The following is an 11838-nucleotide window of genomic DNA, read 5'->3' as shown; positions in this document are numbered from 1 at the left end:
GGCAGAGGCACCACAGTCTGGTCCTTTGCTGTTTCTAGGGCAGCACCTCTGCCTAGTACCCCGCATGCCGGATCCGGCTTCCGGGCCTTGAGTTTGACACCCCTATTCTAGGGGAAAGTGACAGACTTCTGAGCCCGCATCTCTTTGTAGGGTCCCAATGCCGGGTTCGCATTCCCTCTTGATCTCTCCATGAAGGTAGAGCAAACCATCTTCTCTTGACCTCCCTGGCAGGGTCCTTGACTCACTGCTTTCTCTTTTCTACCCCAGATGTATGGACGCTACACCCAGGACCTGGGAGCATTTGCCAAGGATGAAGCGGCTCGCGTCCGGCTGCAGCAGGAGCGCTGGAAATTTTCCCCGAAGGAGCGGCTGCGTCCCTCCGAGTTTCTGGAGTACGACCACGGTCGCTGTGCCTGTTGCCGTAGTAAGTAGCTTGTTCTGCGCTGAGCATGTCCGTGCCAGGCCTAAACCCTGTGCATTTGTTTTGGTCACCACGCTATAAATAAGATGTTGAGACTCTAGAAAGAGTGCAGAGATGAGCAACAAGGGCGATTAGGGGATTGGAGACTAAAACATACGATGAACGGTTGCAGGAACTGGGCCTGGCTAGTCTAGTGAAGAGAAGGACCAGGGGAGACACGAAAGCAGTGTTCCAATACTTGAGAGGCTGCCACAGAGAGGAGAGGATCAAGCTATTTTTCCAAAGTACCTGAAGGCCAGACAAGGAACAACGAATGGAAACTCAACCAGGAAAGATTCAACCTGGAAAATAAGGAGAAATTTTCTGACAGTGAAAACAATCGACCAATGGAACAGAAGTTGCCTTCAGAAGGTGTGGGAGCTTCATCACTGGAGGCTTGCAAGCAGAAACTGGACAATTGAAATGGTGTAGGGTCTCCTGCTTGGGCGGGGGGTTGGACTAGATGACCTCCAAGGTCCCTTCCATCTCTGTCATTCTGTATTCTGAGGGACGCAGCCACTCGTTGGGGAAACTAGGATGAGGGTTTAACATGTTTAGTGAGCTCATTCTTTGTTTGCAAACAAGTGCTTTAGACCTCTGGGTTTCTAGGTGCTAATTTTATCCTTCGCCGTGGGCATGTAAATAAGCGGTTTGGATTACAGTGTTCCGTGGCTTCCTTGATTGAAAGGCGCAAAATGCATCCGTTCTGTGAAGCGGATCAGGAAGGGGGGAGAACCAGAATGAATTCATCGCCATTAAAATATGTAGGTGATCTTGTGTTCTGGGTGTCCCAAAGGTGCTTTTTCAAAAGGCGATGGAGACTTTGTTTTTCCTTGAAGACGTTTCGCTTCTCATCCAAGAAGCTTCTTCGGTTCCGACGGAAGAACCGAACAGTCAGAACTGAAGAAGCTTCTTGGATGAGACGCGAGACGTCTTCAGGGAAAACATCGTTGCCTTTTGAAAAAGCATCTTTGGGACAACCATGTCCTGGATGACTGAGAATCTCCATAGACGAGTGTACTGGGTATTATGTGTTTGCTTGGAAAGGGAGAGTGGCATCCCCCAAAAATACCTCTCTTCCTGACAGTGGTGGAATTCAGCTGGTTCGGGCCGGTTTGGGTGAATCGGTATTTAAATTGCTGGCTGGCCCCTCCCTTCCCCACCCCTTCCCATGCACCCCATTTTGACTCCTAGGAGGCTGCAGGGAGGCCTACTAGGCTCAAAACGGGGTGCGGGGGACACATTCCCCCTCACGGCCCATTTTTGCTCCCAGGGGGGTGCAGGAGGCTGAGTGCTGCCTGTCACACCCCCTGGCCACACCCACTATGGCCATGCCTCCCCCCCACCGGTCATTAGGGCAGCGAACCGGTTGTTAAAATATTTGAATCCCATCACTGCATGCTACCATTTATCTATCACGGCCCTAAACCAAAAGGCAAGGCATTTTCAATAGGGCACCCTTTATTCCCAGTTGTGTGAAAAAGTAAGTACACCCTCTTTGAGTTAGATGGTTTTATCTATCAGACTTAGGGGACTTAGGGGTCTCCAACCTTGGCAACTTTAAGACTTGTGGACTTCAACTCCCAGAGTTGAAAGCTGGCTGAGGAATTCTGGGAGCTGAAGTCCACAAATCTTAAAGTTGCCAAGGTTGGAGACCTCTGTCCCAGAGAACACTCTGTGCATGGAAGTGATCTGCTTAATAGGGCAGAAAAGAGAAAGAAATTCTAGGTCTGTGATGGCGAACCTATGGCATGGGTGCCACAGGTGGCACGTGGAGCCATATTGGTGGGCATGTGAGCTCAGCTCCGGCACACATGCGTGGCCAGCCAGTTGATTTTTGGGTCTTCTGGGTCCACCAGAAGTCAGGACGCTGTTTCCAGCCTCCGGAGAGCCTCTGGGGGGGGGGAAGGCTGTGTTTGCCCTCCCCAGGCTCCTAGAAAGGCTCTGGAGCCTGGGGAGAGCAAAAAATGGGCCTACCAGGCCACGTGCCATCGCGTGCCAAAAGTAGAGGGAGCATTGGGGGGGGGGGCGCATAGAATTATGGATGAGGGCACACATGCGTGTGACCCCTCCGCGCTCGTCCCGCTTTTGACACGCGATGGCAAAAAGGTTAGCCATCACTGTTCTAGGTTGATCCCTTCTTGATAGGTTTCCATCCGTTACTTCTTTTTTTTTTTTTTTTTAATTGCAAAAGTTTTACAATTACATTTTCACCCCTTTTTTTCACCCCCCCACCTCCCTCCCCAAACTTCCCGTCCTCCCTAACCCTCCCTAATCCTCCCCCCCCCAGACTTCCCTATTATGTACTCATAACTAATAACACTGATATATAAACCTGAACCCATCCCTCCCCCTATATAATTTTTCCTCTTTTTCTCTTTACATTAAGATATTTCTAATACATTATTTTCAAATAAAAGCTATTTGATACTTTCTAGTTTGGTATTTGTTCTGAACATATTCTATCCACCTTTTCCATTCCCATTCATAAGTCTCTTGTGAACAATCCTTTAAGTATGCTGAAATCCGTTACTTCTTTGAAATCCATCCGTTACTTCTTGTCTCACCTTCAAGTGCTTTGGAAAATAGATTGACTCCCTCTACTCCAAGGTTGTCAAACGCAAGGCCCACGGGGCTCAATCCGGCCTGCAGGGTGTTTAGATCTGGCCCATGGGGCTACCCTGAAAAAAAGGAAACGGGGGCTCTCCAGGGCTCCGTTTTCGGCCGCGACAGCCTCCTGCAACCCTCCGCCAGCAAAAACGGACCCTGCTTTCGCTGGCCTCTCCTGGCTAGCAAAACAAACTAAAATCAAAACAAAAGGAGAAATGTTTCCCCTTTTGCATTTGAGCATGCAAGAAGGGGCAGGAAAGGAGAAAGGGAAAGAGGAAAGACAAAGAAAAAGAAGGGAAGATGGGAAGAGAGCAAGGAAGGAAAAATAAGGAAAGAGGGGAAGGCAGGCAGAAGAAAAAATGAAGAGGGACGGAGAAAGAACAAGAAGGAAGGAAGGAAGGAAGGAAGGAAGGAAGGAAGGAAGGAAGGAAGGAAGGAGATAATAATGAGAGTGAGGGAGGGTCTGAGGCAGTGGTGGGTTTCAAAATTTTTTACTACCGGTTCTGTGGGTGTGGCTTAGTGGGCGTGGTATGGCTTGGTGGGTGTGGCAGGGGAAGGTTACTGCAAAATCCCCATTTCCTCCCAATCAGCTGGGACTTGGGAGACAGAGAATAGATGGGGGCGGGGCCAGTCAGAATTTTTACTACCGGTTCTCCGAACTACTCAAAATTTCCGCTACCCGGTTCTCCAGAACTGGTCAGAACCTGCTGAAACCCACCTCTGGTCTGAGGGAAGTCCTGCCTTAGCACTTGGCCATCACAGGTGCCCCTGACACTAGTAACGTCAAGCTGTCCATGCCTACTCCCACCACGCCTACACCCCCCCTCCCCAGGGTCAAACACAACCCTGATGTGGCCCTCGATGAGATCAAGTTTGGCACTCCTGCTCTACTTTATGGCAACCCCTTAGATATTGGAACACAGCTATCATGTCACCCTTAGTCCTTTTCAGCAGACTAAAGATAAAGGTAAAGGTTCCCCTCGCACATACGTGCTAGTCGTTCCCAACTCTAGGGGGCGGTGCTCATCTCCGTTTCAAAGCCGAAGAGCCAGCGCTGTCCAAAGACGTCTCCGCGGTCATGTGGCTGGCATGACTCAACGCCAAAGGCGCACGGAATGCTGTGACCTTCCCATCAAAGGTGGTCCCTATTTTTCTACTTGCATTTTTTACCTGCTTTCGAACTGCTAGGTTGGCAGAAGCTGGGACAAGTAACGGGAGCTCACTCCATTACGCGGCACTAGGGATTCGAACCGCTGAACTGCCGACCTTTCGATCGACAAGCTCAGCATCTTAGCTTAGTTTAGTCTTCAGCATACTGAACATACCCAATTCCTGCAACTGTTCTTCATATATTTTCATAGATTCCAGCCCCCTAATCATCTTTGTTTCCCTTCTCTGCATTCTTTCTTAAGTCTCTAAAAAGGGTTCTAAAAGGATTAAGTATGTTGTATGAACCAGCAAGGTAAAGACATTGTACATTTCAATGACAGTTTTATTCAGGCTCAGAGAAGCCACTCCTCACAGGTCTGCCACACATCATCGCTGCGGTCAAAGGAAAGATTGTGCAGCAGAATTTAATCTGACACTCTGTAGATAATATAGGATTACAATTACCTTTGTCCCCAGTTTTATGCAGATTAACCATTCTGGTCTGGGAGAACGGGAGTGGTGGCAGCTCAGCCAGACATTGGGAAATTGGCACTTGTGTACAGAAAGAAATGCATGCATGAGAAAACTGTATGTTTGTGTGCAGGGGTGGGTTCTCAATATTTTTACTACCGGTTCTGTGGGTGTGGCTTGTTTTGTGGGCGTGGCTTGATGGTCATGTGACAATTCTTTAGGATTTAGCAGAGGTACTGGTCTACCAGGCTTTTAACTGCTTGCAGAGCTGTACCGGTCTACTCATTTGTTTTTTGGAGGCACTGGTCTACTCATTTATTTTTGTAGGCACCGGTCTACTCATTTGTTTTTGGAGGCACCGGTCTACTCATTTATTTTTGCAGGCACCGGTCTACTCATTTGTTTTTGGAAGCACCGGTCTACCACCACACTGCCTTTTAACACTGATCAGCTGTAGGGTGGCCCTTTGAAGCCCCGCTGCAAGAGTTTAAGCAGTTTTTTTCCTTCTAGCCGATCAGCTGGGACTCGGGAGGCAGCAATAGATTGAGGGTGGGGCCAAATAAAAGGTAAGAATAATGCGGGGGGAGGCACGGGGGAGAACCGGTTCGGTGATGTCATATCGTCACTGCTACCAGCTCAGCAGAACCGGGAGGTAGACACCACTGGTTGTGTGTTCATACAGTCCTTAGGAGGCAGACACCAAAAAATCCAGGTGAAGTGTTCAGGGGGAATGCTGAATTGGGAAGGAACTGAAAGAGATGGGTTTACACAACACGCTAAGCCCCCTTCTTCTCCCCAAAAGGGAAGGCTTAAAATTGAGTATACAGAATAACAACAAAGTTGGAAGGAACCTTGATGGTCTCCTAGTCCTACCCCCTGCTCAAGCAGGAAACTCTATGCATTTCAGACAAAGAGTCATCCAGTCTCGTCTTAAAAACCTCCAGTAATGAAGCACCCAGAGCTTCTGGAGGCAAGTTGTTCCACTGATTAATTGTTCTCACTGTCAGGAAATTTCTGCTTAGTTCTGTTATGGAATGAAAGACTGAAAAACATTCCTGGGTCAGCCAGATAGTGTTTATTGCGCAGGTTCAGAGCCAGATTTGTACCTGAAATTCTGAACCCCGGAAAGCTCTGATACAACTGCTTATATATGTTTCCAAGACAAAGGGTTTGGTGAGCACATGCATTTTTCCATATATGGTTAACATACACTTGTTATATGATAATTGACACTTCCTAATTACTAAACCATTATTTTCTAGTTCATAAGATTATCTTTAGCTAGACAGCCTTCCTTAGTTCTGTAATTACTAATACGGGAGATTTATTGCTGTCCTTAGGTAATAAGTAACTCTTTGTAACATACATGTCCTTGTGTCTTTGACAGTGAGGCCCCTCAGATGTTTTCCATATGGCTGTCCTTCCGTGACAGCTAGGCCTCATCAGAAGATATATTACCAATAATGAGATTTAGCTGATTTTTAATATAATCTCCAAACAAGCACATTTCTCCCTTATAATAATGTGAATAGAGAGGGTCCTTTAGCGTTCATGTAGCTGACCCTGTATGATTCCTACTTTATTTACATTAGTTCTAGGTTGCTTCTCTCCTTGATGAGTTTCCATCCATTGCTTCTTGTCCTGCCTTCAGATGCTTTGGAGAACAGGTTGACTCCTATCTTCCTTCTTTGTGGCAGCCCCCAAGCTTAATGTGTCTTGAATCTGCAACTTTCATTTATTTCAGTGACCTTGGTTAAGTCACTGGACAATCCTCGACTTACAGCCATTCATGTTGTGACCGTTTGAAATGACAATGGCACGGAAAAAGTTGATAGGACTGGTTTTTCATATTTACGGTCATTGCAGTATCCTCGGTCACGTGAGCAAAATTCAGGTGTGTGTGGCAGCTAGCATGTATTGTGATCGCCATTTATAAAAAGGTGATGTGATGTGGTCGGATTCGGCCTGTGGGGCCATCCTGGAAAATGTAAGGGGCCAGCCCGCGTCGCTTAGGCCCGGTTTACCTCATGCGAAGAGGAAACATCGGGCCAGCAGTTTGGGGAGTGGTGTCAAGCTGGCCACACCCACCCAGTTGGCCATGCCCCCCCCCCGAGGTCAACTCCAGCCCGATGCGACCCTCAATGAAATCGAGTTTGACACCCCTGATTTCTAACCTTCCCTGCAGACTTCCGACAAGCAAAGAAAATGAGGAAAGCCAGATTTGCTTAACCAATACTACACGAACCACTTGATAACTGCGATGATTGGCAGTTTTGTGGCAAAAAGGTCGTGCAACAAGGCATAACTCACTTAACGGCTGTCTTGCTTAGCAGTGGAAATTGTGGGCTCCATTGCGGTCGTAAATCGAGGACTATCTGTATTGTGTGAATCCAGGTTCGAAAAGAGATGATGGGTGGGTGAGCAAATTTCTTGTAACGAAAGGAAGAGGATCCTGGAAAAGTTGGTAGAGGGGGCAGCTCAGCTGGGATGGATGCCGCTGGCTCTGCTGGCCATCTTCCTCAGCAGTGGGGGGGTGACCTCTTGCCCACAATGCTCTGCCAAACTGGACCTTTACTGTCAGCTTTGCTGTGCAGCTAGTCCTCAATTTGAGACGGTTTGTTTAAAATTACAGTGGCACTGAAAAAGCGACTCACAACCATTTTTCACACTTATGACCATTGTAGCGGTCATGTGAACAAGTTGATGCTTGGCAACTGGCTCATACTTATGACGATTGCAGTGCCCTGGGGTTATATGATCCCCTTTTGCATCATTCTGACAAGCAAAACCAGGAGTGAAATCCAGCAGGTTCTGGAGAACTGGTAGCGGAAATTTTGAGTAGTTCGGAGAGAGAGGGAGAGAGAAGGAGGGAGGGAGAGAGAGGGGGAGAGAGAGAGAGTGAGTGAGAGAGAAGGAGGTAGGGAGGAAGAGGGAGAAAGAGAGGAAGGAGAGAGGGGGGAGAGAGAGAAGGAGGGAGGGAGAAAGAGGGGGAGAGAGAGAAGAAGGGGAGGGAGAGAGAGAATGAGGGAGGGAGAGAGAAAGAGAAGGAGGGAGAGAGAGTGAGTGAGAGAGAAGGAGGTAGGGAGGAAGAGGGAGAAAGAGAGGAAGGAGAGAGGGGGAGAGAGAAGGAGGGAGGGAGAAAGAGGGGGAGAGAGAGAAGAAGGGGAGGGAGAGAGAGAACGAGGGAGGGAGAGGGAGAGAGAGAAAGAGAAGGAGGGAGGGAGAGAGAGAAGGAGGGAGAGAGGGAGAGAGAGAGAGAAGGAGGGAGGGAGAGAGAGAGAGAGAGAAAGAAACACACAAACACACATTGTCTGTGGGATCTGGCTCTTCCTAAATCCCTTAGCAACTGCTGCAGTCACAGCTTGCCTTGTCCTTGAGGCTGTTTCCTTGTTAAAAGTTGCCAACTCGTGGGGGCAGCCGCAGGAGATGGACCGTGTCCAGACTCCTCTGTCCTGGGGTGGCCTTGGCCGTGACTGCGTTCCTCTCCTCTTTTCGAATGGCCACCTCCTGTGACCAGATGGGCAGGAGGGCGAGAGGCTGTTTTCCTATCCGGAGCTACCTCCATGCCACGCCCCCCCCCCCTCTGGGTCCAGCTGTTGGCTTCCCACAGCTGTCACAGCAATGGGGTAAAAAGGATGGCCGACTGTAGGCTTACTCATGAAGTCAGAATTTGGGACCGGTCTCTCAGTTCGCCTCAGGTAGCACTGGCCAGCCAGATGCAGAACATCTGGAAGCGTCTTCAGCCGTTTTGAGTATCAAAGGGCCAATCTGGCTCAGTTTTATCGTTTTGCTCGGCCCAAATCTGAAAATGAAGCAGAAATACCTGGGTATTTTAACTCTTTATGAAGGGGTGGGAAAATATGGCCCCTTTACGACCTGTGGACTTCAACTCCCAGAATTCCTGAGCCAGCTTGGTTGTCTCAGGAATTCTGGGAGTTGAAGTCCACAGGTTGTAAAAAGGCCACATTTGCCCACCCCTGCTTTAGTGACTTCCTCAGTCTCATGCCAGGAAATGCCCGTGGAGATAAAAGAGTGCAGCATGACTCTAGCTGGCCACCTAAGGCTGGGATCATGTAATAAATAGAGGTCATCCTTGATTTATGACCGTAATGGAGTCTGCTTTTTTCCCTTCTTTTTTGTGGCAGTCGTAAAGGAAATGCCATAGTTCTTAAGCCAATGACTGCAGTCGTTGAATGAAAATCATGTGAAGTATTCATACCGTTTTATAAAGCCTTAGTAAGGCCGCACCTGGAATACTTGCATCCAGATGTGGTCACCACATTACAAAAAAGATGTTGGGACTTTGGAAAAAGGGCAGAAAAGAGCAACTAAGATGATTAGGGCCTGGTGGCTCAGCAGACTGATAGCATTGTGATTAACACCAGCTGCCTACAATTACTGTAAGTTCGAATCTCACCAGGCTCAAGGTTGACTCAGCCTTCCATCCTTTCTAAGGTAGGTAAATTGAGGACCCAGTTTGTGGGGGCAATAAGCTGACTTTGTATAAATATACAAAAGGATGAAGGCTATTGCTTAACGCATTGTAAGCCACCCTGAGTCTCCGGAGAAAGGCGGCATATAAATCAAATTAAAAAAATAAATAAATTAGAACATAGAATAACAGAGTTGGAAGGGACCTTGGAGGTCTTCTAGTCCAACCCCCTGCTTAGGCAGGAAACCCCACACCACTTCAGACAAATGGTTCTCCAACATCTTCTTATAAACTTCCAGTGTTGGAGCATTCACAACTTCTGGAGGCCAGTTGTTCCACTGATTAATTGTTCTCACTGTCAGGAAATTTCTCCTTTGTTCTAAGTTGCTTCTCTCCTTGATTAGTTTCCACCCATTGCTTCTTCTCCTACCCTCAGGTGCTTTGGAGAATAGTTTGACTCCCTCTTCTTTGTGGCAGCCCCTGAGATATTGGAAGACTGCTATCATGTCTCCCCTGGTCCTTCTTTTCATTAAACTAGACATACCCAGTTTCTGCAACTGTTCTTCGTATGTTTTAGCCTCCAGCCTCCAGATTAAAGGCCTGGAGACTAAAACATAGGAAGAACGGTTGTAGGATTTGGGGTTGGCTAATCTAGAAAAAAGAAGGAGCAGGGGGGACATGATAGCAGTAATCCAATATTTGAGGGGCTGCCACAAAGAAGAGGGGGCCAATTTATTTTTGAAAGCACCAGAAGGCAAGACAAGAAACAATGGATGGAAACTAATCAAGGAGAGAAACAACTTGGAATTAAGGAGAAACTTCCCAACAGTGAGAACAATTAACCAGTGGAACAGCTTGCCACCAGAAGTTGTGGGTGCTCCATCACTGGAGGTTTTTAAGAAGAGACTGGACAGCCACTTGTCTCAAATTGTATAGGCCCTTCTGCTTGAACATTGACTAGAAGACCTCCAAGGTCCCTTCCAGCTCGATTCTGATTAATCGATTGATTGATCTTTAAACAAACCCATTGTAATAAAGGCCAATTTTCAGCCAACACGTTCTGAATCGTACAGCTAGTCCTTGGGACTTGAAGGCCACATCTTCAGCTGGAGCAGGCTGTCTTGCCATTGCTTTCTATGATACTCTCCCATCTCCTGACCTAGTTGATTGAGAAGTAACAAAATATAAACCTTGGATGGAGAGAAACAGTTTATTCCTTTATCTATAGATAAGTGGTGTTAGTCAGACTCGTGAATACTGGCCTTGAAGATAAGTTGGTAACAATTTTGAGACCTGTAGTCTTCTGGTAAACTAACTCTTGATTTAAATCCTAGACTACTGAGTCAAAATGGGCCAGTTTGTAGTGGTTCGACTAACACTGGGCAAACTTTGGAGTATGGATAGTCCTTGGCTTACATTGCACCCCGAATTTGTTAAGTGAATTTTGCCCCATGTTAGGACCTTCCTTGCCGCACTTGTTAAGTAAATCAGTGCAATTGTAAATCTGGATTCCCTATTAACTTTGCTTACTAAACAAATGGGGCTACATGGGGCTCCCCTTGAGGAGCACCCGGAGGCTCCAACTGGTGCAGAATGTGGCCGCGCGGGGGATTATGGGAGCGAGGGGCCGCTCCCATGTGACACCTCTCCTGCGTGAGCTGCATTGGCTTCCAGTGATCTTCCGGGTGCGCTTCAAGGTGTTGGTTACCACCTTTCAAGCGCTCCATGGCATAGGACCTGGGTATTTGCGGGACCGCCTTCTGCCGCCGATAGCCTCCCACCGACCAGTATGCTCCCACAGAGAGGGCCTCCTCAGGGTGCCGTCAGCCAGGCAATGTTGGCTGGCGACCCCCAGGGGGAGGGCCTTCTCTGTGGCAGCTCCTGCCCTCTGGAACGATTTGCCCCCGGAGATACGAAGGATACCAGATCTCCGGGCCTTTTGCCATGCTCTAAAAACTTTTCTTTTCCATCAAGCAGGGCTGGCGTGAAACCCCCTCCCCCTTTTTTTTAGCTTTTTAAATTGTCAATGGTTTTTAGTTTGAATGTTTTAAATTTTGGGCAAAAGTCATGTAATTCTTTTAAAAATTTTAAATTTTGTATTGGTATGTGTTTTAGTTCTGGCTGTGCACCGCCCTGAGTCCACTAGGAGAAGGGCGGTATACAAATTGAATAAAATAAATAAATAAATAAATAAATAAATAAATAAATAAATGGTCTTAATTCGTGGACTCCTATATCTCATAACTCTACCACTTTGAGGGGGGCATGGGCACGGTACATATTTGGGCCTCCCATTGTCCCAAAGGATCAGTGGCAGGGCAAAAACATCAGTTGAAATTTGTTCCGATTTGTTTTCAGATGGTTAACAAATTAGATGCAATTCATTAAGCTTGTTTCCTAAGGGTTTAATAACTTTCCTCTTCTTTCACATTGAAAGTTAAGAGTTTGGCAGCCGGTTTTGGTTGCTTTCCAGGCATTATATGAATGGCTTGAGTGAAGGGGCACGAATGGAGCCTGATTAAGGTCGCCTTCATAATATGAGGAAATGGGCAAACTTGTTTACAATTTTGGCCAATGAGTCACTCTAGTTATTTTTGCTGAATGAAACCTAGGGAACTTTCAGAGTATAGTCTTAGTCCAATGTACTGTGAAAGAAACTTTTGATCTTGTTTAGTGTTATGAAGTCTACCTCCTCATTAAATTTAGATTACATAAC

General features: G+C 47.3%; 1 protein-coding gene across 2 annotated transcripts in view; it reads left to right on the top strand.

Annotated features, from left to right (window-relative positions):
* Positions 1 to 267: 267 nt before the first annotated feature.
* The window catches only part of CLCN2 (chloride voltage-gated channel 2), a 101374-nt gene continuing 89803 nt past the window's right edge, over positions 268 to 11838 (top strand). For both annotated transcript variants that reach the window (XM_070945456.1, XM_070945458.1), the window contains exon 1: positions 268 to 424. In XM_070945456.1, coding sequence (XP_070801557.1) covers positions 268 to 424 — 157 coding nt within the window. The remainder of the gene's footprint in view (positions 425 to 11838) is intronic.

The sequence above is a fragment of the Pituophis catenifer genome, unplaced genomic scaffold (assembly GCF_029215685.1).
Source record: "Pituophis catenifer annectens isolate HBS135680 unplaced genomic scaffold, rPitCat1.0.hap2 SCAF_6, whole genome shotgun sequence".
Taxonomy (NCBI): Eukaryota; Metazoa; Chordata; class Lepidosauria; order Squamata; family Colubridae; genus Pituophis; species Pituophis catenifer.
This window is presented reverse-complemented; position numbering and strand designations above follow the sequence as displayed.